The sequence below is a fragment of the Erythrolamprus reginae genome, chromosome 5 (genome assembly GCF_031021105.1).
Source record: "Erythrolamprus reginae isolate rEryReg1 chromosome 5, rEryReg1.hap1, whole genome shotgun sequence".
NCBI lineage: Eukaryota > Metazoa > Chordata > Lepidosauria > Squamata > Dipsadidae > Erythrolamprus > Erythrolamprus reginae.
Genome location: NC_091954.1, coordinates 116,077,629 through 116,097,316, shown reverse-complemented (window position 1 = coordinate 116,097,316; position 19,688 = coordinate 116,077,629). Strand labels below are relative to the sequence as shown.

General features: G+C 43.9%; 1 protein-coding gene across 6 annotated transcripts in view; it reads left to right on the top strand.

Annotated features, from left to right (window-relative positions):
* Window positions 1–19,688, top strand: part of LRCH3 (leucine rich repeats and calponin homology domain containing 3) — a 128,813-nt gene that overhangs the window by 43,212 nt on the left and 65,913 nt on the right. For all 6 annotated transcript variants that reach the window (XM_070753826.1, XM_070753823.1, XM_070753825.1 and 3 more), the window contains exon 2: window positions 10,139–10,283. In XM_070753826.1, coding sequence (XP_070609927.1) covers window positions 10,139–10,283 — 145 coding nt within the window. The remainder of the gene's footprint in view (window positions 1–10,138; window positions 10,284–19,688) is intronic.

Here is a 19,688-nt window from a genome sequence, read left to right as displayed (position 1 = left end):
ATTTCTGGGCCTTCTTTTTCTGCGAATGGCAAAGCAATTTAGGTATCTGTGAAATATTTAAAAATAGCCGAGGCTGATCTGTTCCTGTAAAAAAAATCTTTCATTTAAGTCATACCAAAGTTTGTAAGCCAGATGAGGCAGACCGTTGACTTTACTGCTGCATCTGTTGCAGCCTTTTATTTATTTAGTTCAGCTTATTTTAGCCATCTTGGCTCCGTTCTCTCTTCTTTTTTCTGAAAAAAGAAATTTGCTTGAACTCTCCTTGGCTGGGAGCCTGAACTGAATGACGGGTGATTTACTAGCTTAATAGAAGGTTTTGCTGGAATTCGTTAAGGAGTAGGAAAGGTTATAAATCCTCAACTTTGGAAAAACAGCCGAAATATGTAATTTTGCAGGATACGGAATGGCTTTATAACCGCGGCCACTTAGCATCCAGTTAGTAATGAAGTACAGTGGAATTCATTTATTTACTTATTTATTCATTACATTTTTATGCTTGCCAACTCACTGATATCTCATAGCACATTTTAAAAAATCATGCAAAACCTTTGGAATTTCAAAGATTACATACAGGTAGTCCTCAATTTATTAATGACTGTTCAAAGTTACAACAGCATTGAAAAAGTGTCTTAAAATACCTGTGTTAAATGTTGGTCCATTGAGTTTTCCTTTTGATTTTTTTTTAAAAAAAATTAAAGTTGTCGGATGGTGAGGCTGTAGTTCATTTCCGCTATCCACCAAATTCATTTTAATCGTATCCAACAGACCCACACCTGCTTTTCCAAAATGTAAGGTCGTATTTATTTGGTACTTGTTGGAACCGTCAATATGGCTCTAAACAATTTTGTTGTTGTTAAGAATGTTAAGCTTTGCAAAGTTGTAAATGTGGGAACCATAGGAACTACAAGTTGCCCTTGACTTACGATAACAATGGAGCCCCAAATTTCTATTACTAAGTGAGACCATTTTACCACAGTTGTTGAAGTTGGTTTACTGAATCTGACTTCCCCTTTGACTCTGCTGGTCAAAAGGTTGCAAAAAGTGATGCGCTGCAACTATCATAAATATGACTTAGTTGCCAAATAACTGATTTTTGATCATGTGACAGTGGGGATGCTGCGTGTCTGAAAAATGACCCTAAGTTACTTCCCCCCCCGCGCCGTTGTCATTTTGAATGGTCACTAAAACAGATCATTGTAAACAAAAAACTACCTGTATCTGAGCTTGAAAGATCTTGCAAGCCGCAGGGGTATTTTGGAATGACAAAATGTTTCCAGAGCTATAGACGTACCCCGTGTGACCCTTGCCAAGTTTTTTCTTTAAAGAGCATCCCAGGATAAGGAAACTTAGAACTGCACCCTTTAAAATTTATATTTACCGACAAAGAAATAAAAAGAAACCAGTAAAGATTTATTTCAAGCTATTGAGCTCTCATCAGCTAGCTGTACCCTTCTGGGATTCGAACTTGGGCTACTTACATACATCTACCTAATGTCGGCAAATATAAATTCAACAAAAAAAGTAGTTGGAAAGCAACTCCTTGCGAAGGCTCCTGGATTGAGGCTGAAAGGTGAAAACAGAAGCAGTGTGCTCCGTCCCATATTTGGGTAGACCAGATTGCCCTGGGGAGGGGGGGGGCACCCTTTCACCTGGTATAGCCGACAAAGCGAGGAGAGCCCGTGGCTTGGAGGTTAATACATCTACCTAATATATAAGTAGACCAGGTTCAAATCCCAGAAGGGTACTGCTAGCTGACGAGAGGTCAATAGCTAGAAATAGATCTGTACTAGTCTCCTTTTATTTCTTTATCGATAAATATATATTCAATGCAAAAATAGTTTGATGCGAAAGCAACTGCCTGCGATTGAGGCCGAAAGGCAAAACTTGCACCCTCAGATTTTTATAGGTAGATACCTGTTCAATTTATCCTTTTTATTTGTCATTTGTGGCTTTTATGAGGATAGTCGGGCCAAACCTCCGACGTTCCTCTTTGGATAATGTATTGATAGTTTTTGTTGTTTCCAAAACAAAGCTAGTGCCCTAAGTGTTTTTCACATTCCTACCTGGGAAGTAGACATAATAACCACATCCTTGACATACCAACAATGCTGGAATTGCACAAACAGACAGAGTGGGTAGACCACCGAATGAAACAGCCAGCACTCGAATTATTGGATTTAATTAGAATGGAGCTAATATGCAAACTTATCTTACACGTCAATGCAGGAAGTCCTCGGGTTATGACCACAATTGATCCCAATTTTTTTGTTGGTAAGCGAAACAGTTATTCAGTGAGTTTGCCCCATTTTATGACTTTATAGTTGCTAACTGTGTTATTGTGTTTGTGAATACATAAACATGGTTGTTAAGTGAATCTGCATTCCCCATTGAGTTTGCTTGTCACAGGGTTGCAAAGGCCGAACACATGCAATCGTCATAAATATGGGACAGTTGCCAAGCATTTCTCCATAGTTCATGGTTGGTTCTCCTCTCCTGGCTTTTTCTCATTCATGAAGCTTCTTCAGTTCTGACTGTTGGAACTGAAGAAGCTCCTTGGATGAAAAGAGAAACGTCTTCAAGGAAAAACACTAGGAAGTCCAGTTGCCTATTAGCACCTTTGGGGCAATCACGACCCGGATGGCTGAGAATCTCCATAGACACTTGGGCAAGATAGAGCAGGAATCTCTCCTTTTAAAAAAAATATTTTTAATGATTTTATAATACAAAACACACACACAACAAATAACAAGTGCTCAGTGATTAGTGCCCGCCACCAGACAACATCCACACCCCTCCACCAAATGGGGGCATATTTTGTATACACCATTTTAACTCAAGAGCAATTTATCTATTTACATATTATAAAGTGATTTCAATTTATTTCTTATAGCTTGGTCTCGAATTCTACTGACCATATATCCTCTGACCTTGCCCCATCAGTTCTCGCAGATCAGTTTCATTGGCCAAATTCATCCTTCTATCCATAATCTCAAATTGAATATTCATTCATTCATTCATTCATTCATTCATTCATTTATTTATTAGATTTGTATGTTGCCCCTCTCCGTAGACTCGGGGCGGCTCACAACAAAATAAAACAATTTATGACAAATCTAATAATTTAAAAACATTAAAAAACCCCATTATTAAAACATACATACACACAAGCATACCATACATAAATTGTATAGGCCCGGGGAAGATGTCTCAATTCCCCCATGCCTGACCGCAGAATATGATCCACCATATACCGATACCAGTTTTGTATTGTCCATTTTGTCGCATCCTTCCAGTCTAGGACTATTACCGCCTGAGAGCTTTCTATCGCTGCTTCTTTTATTTATCTAAATTCTCCCATCTCGTTCCTTTTAACTAATACTGCCATTTCCTTTGTCCATCGTATATTTAACATCCTATTAATATCCTCTTGCACTTTTTTCCAAAGGTTCTACACTCCCGGGCATTCCCAAAACATATGCATAAACACTCCCTTATCTTGACACCCGTGCCAACAGGTATTCTTAACAGTCTGCTGGAAATATGCAAGTTAAGGGTGTGTGATACCACTTATGTAATATTTTCCTTCTCATTTCCCTAACCCTTGTATTCTTAATTTTCCTTATATTCTCCACTATGTTTTTCATCTCTTGCACATCTACTTGTAATTCACTCTACCACCATTTAGTCAATCCTTGGATCACACACAATATTGGATTGTTATATGCTGTTTTTATTACTGTTGTTAGCCGGCCCGAGTCTACAGAGAGGGGCGGCATACAAATCCAATAAATAAACAAACAAACACACACACACACACACACACACACACACACATACATACATACACCCGTCTGCCTGCACTAAGATAGAGCAGGGATCTCCAGACCTGGGCACTTTTAAGACTTGGGGACTTCCAAGTCCCAGAATCCCCCAGACAGCCATAATTTTGGGAGTTGAAGTCCCCAAGTCTTAAAGTTGCACAGGTTGGAGATCCCTGTGTTAGAGGGCTATGGCAGGGAATGGAGGCTTCTCACACTTAATTGTCCACACACTTTTATATCAAAGGACTAGCTACTGTATTTTTCGGAATATAAGACACACCGGAGTATAAGACGCACCTAGATTTTTAGAGGTGGAAAACGCAGGGAAAAAGTATTCTGAACCAAACGGTGTAGTACTATATTATTTAAATAAAATACCAGTGTAGCAGGATACTTTTTTCAACCATGTACACTTTTTACAAACTTCAAACTTGACATGTTTAAGACTAGTGGAATTCCTCCTCCAGTCATGCTAGGCAAGGCAAAAACAGCCCCATTTTTGAAAAAGACGGGCCATTTTTTGTCCGTTTTTTCAAAAAAACGGGATGGGCAAAGTGTCTGGGAAGCCTGCAGACAGCTCTTGGGTTCCGCAAGATGGCAAAAATGTCCCAAGTTTTGTGAAAAATAGGCCATTTTCATCTGTTTTTTTCACAAAAATTGAGGGATTTTTGCCTTTCCCCAGTCTCTAAGAGCACTCTGCAGGCTCCCCAGATCCTTTGCCCACCCCATTTTAATGAAAAAACGGGTGAAAAACAGCCCACTTCTATCTGCAGGTGGGGGGGAGCCTTCGGGACAGGAGAAATGGCTGCACTCAGGGTGTTCTGTCGGGCTCTCTGGTAGAATCCTCCCGAAAATGCACAGGTACAAACTTCAGACACACACACGTTTGAAAATTCAAAACAATGTTCTTTATAATGAAAATTCACTTAAACCAAGCCCTCTTTTGGGATAGCCAAGAACCCTCGTCTCCAAACAAACTGGTAATTTGTACAAGTCCCTTATCAGTTCTGTGATACTTAGTTTGCAGCTGTGAGGCAATTCACAATCCTTCTTCTTTCACAAAGTGAAACACACTTTCCCCTGGTTTAGTTTCAAAGTGGGGAAAAATCAGCACACAAAAGGTCAAAATCAGCAAAGCAGTCACGAAACACAACGATCAGATAATCCTCCACAATGGCCAAACCCACAGGCTGCTCTTTATAGCAGCCTCACTAATGACCACAGCCCCCCCCAACCACAGGTGGCCTCATTTTCTTTGATAATAATCTCTCAGTTGTTGCTGCCTATGCATCGCTCTCCGCATGCGTGGCTGTATCATTAACTCTTGTTCTGAATCCAAGGAGGAGCTAGATAATTGATCTCCTTCTGAGCTGACTGCCACACTCTCCTCCTCCCTGTCACTCATGTCTTCTTGGTCAGAGGAGCCTTCATCAGCAGATTCCATGGGGGGGGCAAAACAGGCCTGCAGCATGTGGATGTCTCCCCCACATCCACAGTCCTTGGGGCAGGAGCTGAGCCAGAGCTAACCACAACAGTGTATAAGATGCACCAGCATTTCCACCCTCTGTTTTGGGGGGGAGGGGAGGCTGCATCTCATGTTCCAAAAATATGGGATTTTGTTCTGAGAGACTGGCTCTAAAGTAGAAGACAGTTTTCCTACCAAGACTCAGGAGTTCATAAAATTGACCACTTCCAATAACACAATTTCCAGCATCATCACCTTGCACCGTGCCACAATTTGCATGGAATTTAAAAGAAAAGAATTTGCTTTCTCTTTACGAGTGAAAACTCACAGCAAAACTTTAGCCAAAGTTTCCCTGGACCGTTTCTCATCTGGGACGCATCTGTCCCCAAACGGCAGCCTGAATATGTTTTCCAGAAATGTGGCTTTTGCAAACAGTGGTTAATAGCCTGTTAGCAAGTTTTGTCCTGAGTTCGCAGGGCCTTGTTGTAATTGAAGCCAGCAAACAGCGCATTCATTCTGAAACGGTGTCCTTGAAATAGTTTGGGGTATGTGTTTGTGTGTGTGTTGGAGTTTGTTTGTGTGTGTGTTGAATCTCTTGAGATTTTCACTTCTTAGCGCAAGAATGCGACTTTTTTTAAAAAAAAGGATAAATAAAAACATTAAATGAAATATGGAATCTTGCACATCTGAAGCATAAAGCTATTCATTTGTTGGCAATGAAAATATATTTTGATTTAAAATTAATCTTTGGTCCTCTTCCAGTTTTCGAGAAAGAAATATCTGAGAATTCTTTTTAATTTTTTCTACTAATTAAACGTTCAGGATAGTATCTGGTAACGGTAGTCCTTGACTTACAACAGTTCATTTAGTGACATTTGAAATTACAGCAGCACTGAAAAAAGAATAGAATAGAATAGAATAATAGAGTTGGAAGGGACCTTGGAGGTCTTCTAGTCCAATCCCCTGATTAGGTAGGAACTCCTACACTGCTTCAGACCAATGGTTATCCAACATCATCTTACAAACTTACAGTGTTGAAGCATTCACAATTTCTGGAGGCAAGCTGTTCCACGGATTAACTATTCTAACTGTCAGGAAATGTCTCCTTAGTTCTAAGTTGCTTCTCTCCTGTTTAGTTTCCACCCGTTGCTTCTTGTTCTACCCTCAGGTGCTTTGGAGAATATGTGGACTCACTCTACTTTGTGGCAACCCCTGAGATATTGGAAGGCTGCTATCCTGTCTCCTCTGGTCCTTCTTTTCATTAAACTAGCCAGGCCCAGTTCCTGCAACCATTCTTCATATGTTTTAGCCTCCAGTCCCCTAATCCTCTTTATTGCTCTTCTCTGTACAGAACATCCCTTTTGCATTGTGACAACCAAAACTGAATGCCGTATTCCAAGTGTGGCCTTACCAAGGCCTTATAAAGTAGTATTAACTTCACGTGATTGTTACCGTTCACACTTTAAGACAGTTGTAGCATCCCTGTGGTCATGTGATCAAAATTTGGAAGCTCGGCAACTGCCTCATATTTATGACGGTCGCAGTGTCACATGATCCCCTTTGGTGGCCTTCTCACAAGCAAAGTCAATAGTGGAAGCCAGATTCATTTAACAACCACACGATTAACCTAAACAGCTGCAGCAATTGACTCAACCACTGTAGCAAATAAGGTCATAAAATGAAGCAAAATTCACTTAATCGTTTTGCTTAGCCGCAGAAAGTTTGGGTTCAGTTCTTGGTCATACGTCAAGGACTCCCTGTACCACTTAGGTGCAAACAGAGTGTAAAAGTGTGGGTTAGAGCAGTGTTTCCCAACCTTGGCAACTTGAAGATATTTGGACTGGGGAATTCTGGGAGTTGAAGTCCAAATATCTTCAAGTTGCCAAGGTTGGGAAACACTGGGTTAGAGAAATGCTATTGCTTCAGAGATGGGTTTGAATTGTGTATTTTCGAAGCCGATCCTAGCATTCCTACCTTATGCAACGAGAAGGAAGGTATGAGGTCATCTGGCTCTTCTATTTCAGGAAATCCTCCAAGCATGGGGCTAAGCGGTTATTTATTGCAAGAGACTTTGTTTAAACCCTTGCCGCACAAAAGGAGGAAAATATTCAGGCAAATCAAGATCCCCCCCCCCCAATTTGATCCTTTGCCTTCCTGCTCCAGATGGGAATGATGGATGTTGAATCCTCTTCCTTGAGCCTTTAGCAGAGAAGGCTAAGTCTATAAAAGCATAGCAAAAGATAGGGGGGAAAACAACCTTCTGCCGCACGAATCCCAGCGACCGATTAGGTCCCACAGAGTTGGCCTTCTCCGGGTCCCGTCAACTAAACAATGTCGGTTGGCGGGCCCCAGGGGAAGAGCCTTCTCTGTGGCGGCCCCGGCCCTCTGGAACCAGCTCCCACCAGAGATTAGAACTGCCCCTACTCTCCCCGCCTTCCGTAAACTCCTTAAAACCCATCTTTGTCGTCAGGCATGGGGGAACTGAAACACCTCCCCCGGGCATGTACAATTTATGCATGGTATGTTTGTTTGTGTGTGTGTATGTTAGTAAATGGGGTTCTTTTTAAATCTTTTTAAATATTTTAAATTTATTTGGATTTGTCATGATTTGTTGTATTTTGCTGTGAGCCGCCCCGAGTCTGCGGAGAGGGGCGGCATACAAATCTAAATAATAAATAAATAAAATAAATAAAGGAAGGAAGGAAAGCCAACCTCATTTGGAATTTGGGCCAAAATATTGAGTCCAAGGGGGTAGGAGAGAGAGAGAGAGAGAGGAACGTACAGACAGATGCATATCTATTTTTTTGATGTAGTTCTCCTGCCAACTACTGACATCTGTAACAGCCCTCTTCCCAATTTAGTGCAGCCCCTTAATATGGGTGAGCGTGAAACGAGAAACACATTCCGTTTTGGGCTCCGAACAAAACAATCTCATTTAAGTCACTCCAATATGAGATTCTGTGTTTGTTGTGTTCCAACAAAATAAAACAGCCGTGGTATAAACGATTAGTCCGTAAAAACACAATGGGTGAAGGTAGTCCTTGAGTTAAGACCACAATTGAGGCCTACATTTCTGTCGTTAAACGAGACATTTCTTAGGCAAATTTTTATTCCATTTTCTGATATTTGCTTGCCACCGTTGTTAAGTAAGTCACTGCAGTTGTATTAATTCAATTCAATTCAATTTATTAGATTTGTATGCTGCCCCTCTCCGTAGACTCGGGGCGGCTCACAACAATAATAACACAATATAACACAGTAACACGGTTACTGTTAAGCCAGTGACATGGTTGTTAAGCGAATCTGGTTTCCCCATTGACTTTGCTTGTCAGAAGGTTGCAAAAGGGGATCATGTGACATTGTGACCGTCATAAATATGAACCCGTTGTCAAGTGTATGAATTTTGATCACGAGAGCATGAGAATGCTGCAACGGTCATAAGTGTGAAAAGTGGTCATATGTCAATTTTTCCATGCTGTTGTAACTAGACAAACTTTTATAAGTTGAGGATTATTTGTATTCAGAAAAATCCCCTTCCTGCCTTGTGCTCAAGTCCATAACACCAACACTCCGCAGTCTGCGTTGGTTGCCGATCAGTTTCCAGTCACAATTCAGAGTGTTGGTTATGACCTATAAAGCCCTTCATGGCATTGGACCAGAATATCTCCGGGAACGCCTTCTGCCTCATGAATCCCAGCGACTGGTTAGGTCCCACAGAGTTTGCCTTCTCCAGGTCCTGTCGACTAAACAATGTCGTCTGGCAGGACACAGGGGAAGAGCCTTCTCTGTGGTGGCCCCAACCCTCTGGAACTAGCTCCTCCCGGAGATTAGGACTGCCCCCACCCTCCTTGCCTTTCGCAAACTCCTCAAAATCCACCTCTGCCATCAGGCATGGGGAAATTGATTCCCATGGACCGTTTGCACTTTATGTGTGGCCTGTATGAGATGTATCATTGTTTTTATGTTAAGGGTTTTAAACAGGTTTTAAAATATTGGATTTGTACTGTTTTCTCTTGTTGTGAGCCGCTCCGAGTCCTCAGAGAGGGGCGGCATGCAAATCTAATTAATAAATAAATAAAATAAAATAACAATGAGTGGTATGGTTAGCCCAGACTCCTGTTTTTTCCTAAACTTTTATAAAACCTGGCTAAAAGTATGTATGTATGTATGTGTTTGTTTGTTTTTTATTTATTGTTTATTTATTTATTTGACTTCTATGCCACTCCCATAGGACTCAGGGTGGCTTAAAACAATATAAAACATAATAAAAGAAGTTATAAAACATAATAAAAGAAGTCAATATTTTGTTAGAGGAACTACAAACAATTGTAGAGGAACTTTAAAAAACTCCTATATATTTAAACTTCGCTGATGACCATTCAATTGCTGGCATGAAACGAAAATTTAAGAGTCTAACTGAGGTTATATTTATGGAATAATCTGTTTAGGGATGGATTTGCATTTTGTTGTTTTTATATTGGAATTTGGCTTCAAACCTAAGTCAGTTATTGTTGTTGTTGTTGGGACTAGTTTTGATTTCTTTTGATAGAAGTTGTTCTACTTCTATCTGCAGGTCTTTGTATTTTATTATCTTCTCCAGTTCTTCTGTTCAGCTGTCTCCGGGCATTGCCATGTCCACTTTCCAGACTTCATTGTCCTTCTTATTGACAGTTGTGAGGTGTTATGTGGCAGGTGCTTGCTTGTCTATTTGAATTTTAACACACACACCCGGAGCACTCTAGCCTATTATTACTACTATTATGATTTATTGTTATTGTAATCCCATCTTTATCTTTATGTGGCTACTCTCAATTCCTTGCATCTCATACTGTTTCATTCCTTCTCTTTCAAGATTTATCACGGAACCGACTCTCCGAACTGCCACAAGAAGCTTGCCTCTTCGTTTCCCTCGAGAGCTTGAATTTGTACCAGAATTGCATTCGTTATATTCCAGAAGCCATTTTGAACTTGCAGTCCTTAACATTTTTGAATATCAGGTAAGCACATCATAACACCTGTCTCCCCCTCCATGCCACCTTTGACTGCCCAAGCTAGAGAGTGTCAAGCCTGGCGGAAATTTCACATTGTCATGGAAGGAGAATGCGTGAGCGAAGGTAAACTGTTGCCTTTTCCAAGGGTAATTAGTGGTTCTTATCTTATGTGAGCCAGGGTGGCGCAGCAGGTAGAGTGCTGTACTATAGGCCACTGAAGCTGACTGTAGATCTGCAGGTCAGCGGTTCAAATCTCATCACCGGCTCAAGGTTGACTCAGCCTTCCATCCTTCCGAGGTGCGTAAAATGAGGACCCGGATTGTGGGGGCAATATGCCGGCTCTGTTAAAAAGTGCATTGCTAACATGTTGTAAGCCGCCCTGAGTCTAAGGAGAAGGGCGGCATAAAAATCAAATGAATGAATGAATGAATGAATGTATGAATGAATAAATGAATAAATAAATATTGAATTGAACAGCTTGTCTGCTGAAGAGGCCCTGGCTGTCCAGGTTACATTTTTATATTATTATTATTATTATTATTATTATTATTATTATTATTATTATTAATTAGATTTGTATGCCCCCCCCCTCCAAGGACTCGGAGCGGCTTCCAACATTTGCTTTATATATTTGCTTTGTGTCGACATGGTGGGCGAATGTGGAGAGTTCAAAATTTTCCTTGAAATTATTGCAAGTTAGTGCAAAATGCAGATGTCATAGGTTGAATGCTGTGTCAGTCTGCGACAGCAAAAGAACCAACAAATAGCAGCTTTTCTGACTGACAAATTTCATTGAAAGGCGTAAGCTTTGCTGAGCTCATGTCATAGATGGCACCTGATGAAATAAACTGGAGCCCACCAAAGGTGGTTATAATTATTACTTATTAAATCTCTAGTGTGTGTCACAAAGCAAGAAGAACTGAGGGCAGATGGGCCAAGGCCTTCAGAGAATGGATCCCACTTAATCAAAAGCATCCACGAACGAGGTCTAAAAGAAATGGAGCGATGACACCAGCCAAATCTTTTGGGGTGGGGGGTGTTTGTAGTTAGCCATAAAAAAAAGAAAAGTGCTCAGGACCATTTGGGTTGGAAATGTGTGGAAGAGGCCTTCATCCTACAGTGGATAAACGAGAAGGAGAGGAACAGGAAGAGGAGGAGGAGGAGGAGGAAGAAAACAATTTATAGGCAACCCATCTCATTGTTGAAGCAAGGTTATGACTTTGAATAAAACACGTTAGTCAGAAAACATGCTAAAAATGCTCTTTTTCCTGGTTTTTTATTGTTGTAACCCGCCCTTAGTTCCAATTGTGGCCTTACCAAGGAAATATATAGTGGTTTCATCATGTGAAGGGTTAATACCACTTTATAATGCCTTGGTAAGGCCACACTTGGAATACTGCAAGTGTGTGGTTTCAGTGTTGTGTTTTTTTGTTGCCGACTTGACTTGTCCAACTATTTTGAGTGGGTCTGTTTCATTGCACACCTGAAACAAAACGTATTTTCCTGCTGTGCAGATTCCTCCGTCCCCGTGGAAATTAAAACCCAGCTAATTTGGGAGGCTCTGTTGATGATTCTTCATCGGGGGGAAAACACATTAGGCCCGTTCTTTATTTAGCTTGAGGCCGGCTGTTTTGTTTTCAGATGGTTTTCGATGGGTTAGGAATGTTCTCTCCGCTTCTCAACTTCTTCTTTTCCTCGAGTTAACAATTCATTTTCTAAAAGTTTGGGACTTTTCGGGGCCGAGTGATGTAGATAAACACTGCTGGTTTTGCACTTGCGCCTTCGTACATAATTATCCTCCAGCGCAGAGGTCCCCAAACTTGGTAACTTCAAGACTTGTGGACTTCAACTCCCAGAATTATCCAGCCAGCATAGCATGGCTGGAGAATTTTGGGAGTTGAAGTCCACAAGTCTTGAAGTTGCCAAGTTTGGGGACCTCTGCTTCCAGCGAATACTTGAGATCCTTGCTGATTTGATTGCAAAGCATTGTATTTTATAGCAGTGTTTTTCAACCAGCGTGCCGTGGCACACTAATGTGCTGTGAGACATGGTCAGGTGTGCTGTGGGGAAATTAAACATGGGTCCCAAATTATGGCATGTGTGCTGCATACGGCCCGCGGAGGCCATTTATCCGGCCCGCCTCCTCCACACGAACATCAACCTTCCCCTCACAATCCCTCCAGCTGTCAGAGACAGGAAGAGCGGAGGCACAGGGAACGCTCATTGACCAATCACCTTCTAGGATTCATCCCAACCATTAGTGATGAACCAGTAGCAGGCCGCCTCTCATCCACACCCAGGAAGGTCCCCGCTCGGGCTGCCGCGCACTTGTCATTGTGTGGCTGCGGTGAGTAGTTGAAGCTGCTACTCCTCCCCATGGTCCTGACTTCTAATCCTGGTCAGGACTGGAGATAAATGTTACCACCACTAGATGAAGTCTCAGCCTCAACTGGCTATGTCTATCCTGATGGTGTATATAGATATTTGACCTTTATCTTTTTAAAAGAAGGGTGATATACAATGCATCACAATGCATCACAATGTTATCTATAGTTAGAGTGTCATTTTGTGTCATTTTGGTTGGTGGTGTGCCCCAGGATTTTGTAAATGTAAAAAATGTGCTGCGGCTCAAAAAAGGTTGAAAATCACTGTCTTAGCCTAGTAATATTTATTTATTTATTTATTTATTTATTTATTGGATTTGTATGCCGCCCCTCTCCGGAGACTCGGGGCGGCTAACAGCAACAATAAAGCAGTGTACAATAGTAGTCTGATGCTAGAAACAATTAAAAACCCATTAATATAAAAAAACCAAACATACCATGCATAGAATTGTAAAGGCCTAGGGGGAAGAAGGTCTCAATTCCCCCATGTCTGACGACAGAGGTGGGTTTTAAGCAGCTTATGAAAGGCAAGGAGGGTGGGGGCAATTCTAATCTTTGGGGGGAGTTGGTTCCAGAGGGCCGGGGCCGCCACAGAGAAGGCTCTTCCCCTGGGTCCTGCCAAGCGACATGCTACATTGAGTGAAACAATGTTTTGTATAGAAAGTGTTTTGTTTGTTTTGTATCAAGATTGTGCGAAGTGTTAATACCACTTTATAAGGCCTTGGTAAGGCCACACTAGGAATATGGCATTCAGTTTTGGTTGCCACGATGCAAAAAGGATGTTGAGACTCTAGAAAGAGTGCAGAGAAGAGCAACAAAGATAATTAGGGGACTGGGGGCTAGAAAGAGTGCACAGAATAGAGAATTCTTTATTGGCCAAGTGTGATTGGACACACATGGAATTTGTCTTTGGTGCATATGCTCTCAGTGTACATTATTATGAGTGTTACTTCACCCAACAGTAAAAAAATCAGCGTTGGTCTTAACTCGATCTCCTGGCAATTTAGTTGTGCCTTAACTTCCTTTGTCTTTTACAGCAAGTTTCCTTTTAATTTTTTTTTTTAAAGGATGTGAGTCAGAGAACTTCCGATACTTGTTCGCTTCATAATATTTGTTTTTCTTCTTCTGCCATCCGACCCTTGGTAAACAGGAATGGCTAAGATTCCTTTTCTCAAAAGCAATGCATTTCTTGTCAAAAGGATCCTGTGATCTGGTGGGTTTCAGTCACTGCTGGTGCCGTTTCCTTTCAAAATGTTTCCTCTTAATCCTGTAGTGATCCACGGGGAAAACTCTGGGTTTCAAGCTCTGCCACTGTGTGTTTGGCTTTTCCCAAAGAACCAGCTGGCTGCAAAAACAGATCCTGACATTTCCTGAAACTTGAGACTGCTCTGTAGCAGGAGGGGCTTTTGAAGGCCTTGGTGCTAACTTTCCACAAGTCAGTGGTATTTTTTTTCAGGCTCCATTTTGGCTTCCGTAAAAGCTAGCGAACGAGTGACAACACAACATGTTTGTGGATCCATAGCCCGCTTTATCTCAGTCCTTTACTTTTACACTCATTCTAGAAACATAGAAACATAGAAGTCTGACGGCAGAAAAAGACCTCATGGTCCATCTAGTCTGCCCTTATACTATTCTCCGTACTGAAGGAGCGGGTCCAGCAGTCACATGGGTTGCTCATGTCCAATCCGGTGGAACTGAGCCTAGTATTAAAAAAGCTTGCCGGATCCGCCCCTTCCCCAGAATTCGCTCAGTTCGCATATCCTGCGGTTGTATTGTGATAGCTTGTTCAACATTCTAACACCTTCCCTTCGTTCCTTTTCTGCAAAAGTAGTAAGATTTGTTTTATCATTATTATTTACTTGCACTAATAGCGCCAGCCGTTTGCGGCTCGGCTTTTTTCCTTTGGAGAAGTTGCGGTTTCGTTTTCCCCCGGCGGTTTTGCCGGTTACGATTCCTGCGGCCGCTTGTGGATTCTTCTAATCCGTTGGCCTGGAGGTCCTGGTGCAAGTATTAATCTGTTGAATTTATTGTATACAAATATATTTAAAAGGGCTTAAGAAATACCTCCTGCGGAGTGAGACGCCTTCTAGTCTCCTGGACTTAGTCGATCGCTTTCCCTTTAAGAAATTTTACGGAGCGATTTTTTCGGCGCGAAGGCCTTCGCGCCCTTTTTTAAATCTAGGCCTCTCGTGTTGGCCTCCTGCCAGCCGCGTAGGCCTCAGTCCACCGCTTGGATCCCGGAGCGGGCCTTGGGGGTCCCAGGCTAAATTCTCCACCGGCTAAGCCTCCAACCAGAGTGCCTTGGTTTACTTAATTATAAAGTTTAGGGAGGCTGGCCCCGCTGGGTTTGGGGGCACGAACTCTGGGTTTGCCCAGATTGTCCTCAAGTTTCAGCAGCTTCGAGGCCTCGAAGCAGGATCCATTCCTCTTGGGAAGTCCTTGAAATTCTTCTCCTTATTATTCAATTATTGGCTCAGCCTTGTCTTCTGTTAATTGTCAGACTATGGCTACCTTTCCCAAGAGAGGCACAACTAAAGGTCCCAGAGAGGCCAGGCCTACAGGCGATGAAATTACTAGTATCCCCCAGGCCTCTTCCTCCTCTTCTCCAGGGGCCCGCCCCTCGACCAAGGTCACCAGGGCCGAGAAGAGAAGGGACCTAGCCCTACAAAAAATCCATGACAAATCAGCAAAACGTTTGAAAGTGCAGGCCCAAGTGATCAGTAGTCAAGACCCCCCAGAGGCTTCTAGTCTACCTCCTTCTGGGGTCCCTGTGTTATCTCTGGATGAGCCAAACCTAGACAGACCCCAACCTAACCTATGGGGCATAGGTCCAGAGGAACCAGATATTATTGAAGATTCCCCCCAGCCAGGATCCTCCCAGGCCTTTAGGGATTCTTCTGCCATTTCTGCTGATATTTCCAGTTTACCTCCTGAGTTCCAATCTATTTTTGCTGTGTTGTCTAAAGCCATTGATGCCAAACTCTCCTCCATCAATGAGCTTCCCTTACCTCTTCCTGCTTCTCGTCCCTCCCGCCCTTTGGGTTCTTCCCCAGCGGTCAGAGTTCCTATTCAGGAGGATTCAGATTCCTCCCAGGATGAATATGAGGATGTAGAGGATGATGAGGATCCTTTCCAAGGTTTATCAGATGATGAGGAATCCCAAATAAAGGTTCCTCCTCCAATTACTATTTTTCCTTCTCAATTATTCAAATCTCTCCTCCTCAAAGCTAGAATTTCTACGGGATTAGCGGCCCAGGAGAAACAAGCCTCCACTTCCACTGATCCCCCGGAGGAGAATTTACCTTACTTCACAGAGGAACAGGAGGATAACGAGGTAATTCCTATGCCTAAATTGTTTAAAGATGCTTTACTCAAACAGTGGGAATTTCCAGCCTCTGGCCTTAATCCCTCCACCAAGGACAGAAAGTTGTACAAACTTTCCTCTTCTTATGAAGAGCTTCTATCCTTTCCCAAACCGGATGAACCTGTCAAGATCCTTCACTCGGCAGCGGCTGTGCCAGGCGAGGCGGAGGAAGTCCTCCGCCCAGAGGACAAGCGCATTGAGCAAATGCTCAAAAGAGGATTCTCTGCTGATTCCTGGGCCATTAAAAGCTCTGCAGCGGCTTCCTTTTTCTCCAGAGCCATGCTGCTGTGGCTTCGCCAACTTCAACAGCACATTCCTCCAGATGACTTGAGAGGTCAACAAGACTTCAACAAAGTCTTTGCAGCTGCCCAGTATGTGGCTGATGCCACCTTGCAATCTACTAGATTTTCTGCCAAGTCTATTGCAGCTTCTACAACGGCAAGAAGACTTCTATGGATTCGCCCTTGGCAAGCGGGAGTTCGCCAAAAGTGGCAGTTATCCCAGGGTCCCTTAAAGCGCGACCTTCTCTTCGGTGATCTTCTGGATCCACTCCTCACGGAAACCACGGACAAGAAGAAAGTTTTGGGTCCAACCACAAAAAAGGCTACCAAAACGCAGTCCTTTCGTCGCCCAGGGCGCCAGCAAGATCAAGCGGCTTCCTATCAGAGATCTCCAGGTCAGTATTCCCCCCGCTTTCGTTCCCAAGGTAGGAACTCCAGGGGTAGAGGGTTTCGCTTCCAAAGGGGAGCTTCCTCTAACAGGGCTTCAAAAAAACCTAGATGGTAATCTTACCTCTATTCCCATAGGGGGTCGCCTAGCTTATTTCGCCTCTAATTGGCGTCTCACCTCCAAGGACCCTTGGGTCATTGACACTGTTCAAACAGGCCTTCTTTTAGAATTTATTTCTCCTCCCCCTAAACGTTTTATTTCCTGCCCTTCTCCCAGGTCATCCTCAGATTGTAACCGTATGGAGGAGGCCATTTCTCATCTATTGTCCATCAGAGCCATTCAACCGGTCCCTTCCGGTCAGAAGGGCCTAGGTTTTTATTCCATCCTATTTATGGTTCCAAAGTCCTCCGGAGGTTGGAGAGCTATTTTGGATTTAAAGAAACTAAACCTATTCATCAAATATAGGAAGTTTAAGATGCACTCCTTGTCTTCTATTTTGGCCGCCATTCACTCGGGAGATTTCATGGTCTCCTTAGACCTCACTGAGGCCTACCTTCACATTCCTATAGCCAAATGCCACAGAAAATTTTTACGTTTTTCCTTTCAAGGCAGGCATTTCCAGTATAGGGCGATGCCATTTGGCCTTTCCTCGGCCCCTCGGGTCTTTACAAAGCTCTTGGGGTCCCTGGCGGCCTATATCCGGGCGTCTCCCATTCACATTTTATGTTATCTTGATGATATTTTGATTCATGGGAACTCCCTAGAGAAAGTGAAAACAGACCTTTCTGTCACCATGTCAGTCCTTCAGGACCATGGTTTTTCCATCAACCTTGATAAAAGTCACCTCCAACCTTCCACATCCATTTCTCACCTGGGATCCATTATTGATTCAGAATCCTCCCAGGTTTTTCTCTCTCCCGAGAGAAAACTCAGTATAGTGGAGTTAATTTCTAACATTTTATCTAATTCTTCAGTATCCATAGTTACTCTATCTTCCCTTTTGGGGAAGATGGTGTCATGCATAGGCATCATTCCCTGGGCTCGCCTTCATGCTAGGGAACTCCAGTGGCTCCTGTTACCTTTTCAGAGATCGGGGCACAGCAACTCAAATCGACGCATTGTCATCCCACTGAGTGTTCGCAGATCCTTCAAGTGGTGGAAGTCTCCGGCCATGGACAGAGGATCCCCGTTCAGGTGCCCGGATCAATTTGTCATCACCACAGATGCCAGTCTATCGGGATGGGGCGCCCACGCCCAGGGGATGATAGCCCAGGGCACGTGGTCCCCGGAGGAAGCTTCCAGGCCAATCAATTGGCTAGAGTTAAGAGCCGTTTCCCTGGCTCTGAAGCATTTCTCTCCTCGCATTCCCAACCGGCACGTTCTCATTCTCACCGACAACATTGCCACAAAAAGCCATATCTGCAGACAGGGGGGCACGAGATCCAAGGCTCTCATGAGGGAGGCCCTCAAGTTGGGTCTTTGGGCGGAAAAACATCTCCAGTCGCTCCTAGCCGATCACATCTCGGGGAGTCTCAACGTCCAGGCGGATTGGCTATCCCGAGCAACGATAGACCCAGGAGAGTGGAACCTCCATCGAGACCTGTTCCATCAAATCACCCTCAGATTCGGCCTACCAATCCTGGATCTCTTCGCGACCAATGCGAACGCCCAACTCCCTCGCTTCTATTCCAGATTTCCATCCCCGGGAGCGGAAGCAATCAATGCCCTCCGGAGTCCATGGCCTCCAGGCCTACTCTACGCTTTTCCTCCAATTCCAATCCTCCCGGACGTGATTCACAAGGTCCTCACCGAGAGGGCCCGAGTAATCTTAATCGCCCCTCATTGGCCCCGTCGACCCTGGTTCGCGGATCTCCAACAGCTGTCCGTCCAGGACCCTTGGCGACTCCCCGTTTCGGGGGATATGCTGCGGCAGGGGGCCTCCTTCCATCCAGACCCGGAGTGGTTCCACCTCACCGCCTGGCTGTTATCAGGAGAGATTTAGAACTGCGTGGTCATGACCCCGATTCAGTGGAGGTCATTTTAAAGGCCAGAAGGGGTTCGACCAATCGAATCTACGACCACACGTGGTCCAAGTTTCACCAGTGGTGTCTACAGGAAGGTCTCTCCCCTCTGTGCATCCCCATACACAGAATTATTTCCTTCCTTCTGCATGGCTTCCATAAAGGACTTTCCACCAGCACCCTCCGGCGTCATCTGGCAGCCATTTCATCTGTCCTAGGGGGTCCCCGCAGACAGCCTCTCCGATCCTTCCCTGAAGTTCAGGAATTCCTCAAGGGCATAGCCAACCTCAGACCTTCCAAGGTCCACAGGTATCCATCCTGGGATTTGCCACGGGTTCTCCATTCCCTCACGCAGGCACCATACGAACCCCTAAAATCGGCGTCCCTCAGGTACCTATCCTTTAAGGTAGCTTTCCTGGTGGCTATTACCTCTGCCCGACGCATTTCGGAGCTGGCTGCCCTCTCAATCAGGCAGGACCTTTGCCAATTCCATCAGGACAAGGTAGTCTTGCGACTGGACCCCACCTTCTTACCCAAGGTCAGTTCCATGTTCCACAGATCTCAGGATATTGTCCTACCTTCCTTCTGCCTCCAACGAGACCATCCCTTGGCAATTAGATGGCACACCCTGGATCTCACCAGAGCGCTGAGAATCTATATCCAACGCACAGGACCCTTTCGGAGGTCAGAAGCACTTTTTGTAGCCTATCATCCCAGAGTCATGGGGGTCAAAGTGTCTTCAACAGTAATAGGCCGTTGGATCAGAGGGACTATATCTAAGGCCTATGAGTCGGCCTCCCTCTCAGTTCCAAGGAACATCACAGCGCATTCCACCAGGAGCGCAGCCACTTCGGCCGCTTGGGCGACTCAAGCCCCGTTGGAGGAGGTCTGCAAAGCAGCCACTTGGGTCTCGCCAAATTCCTTCATCAGGCACTACAAGATTGATTCTTACGCTTCAGCGGACGCTGCCTTC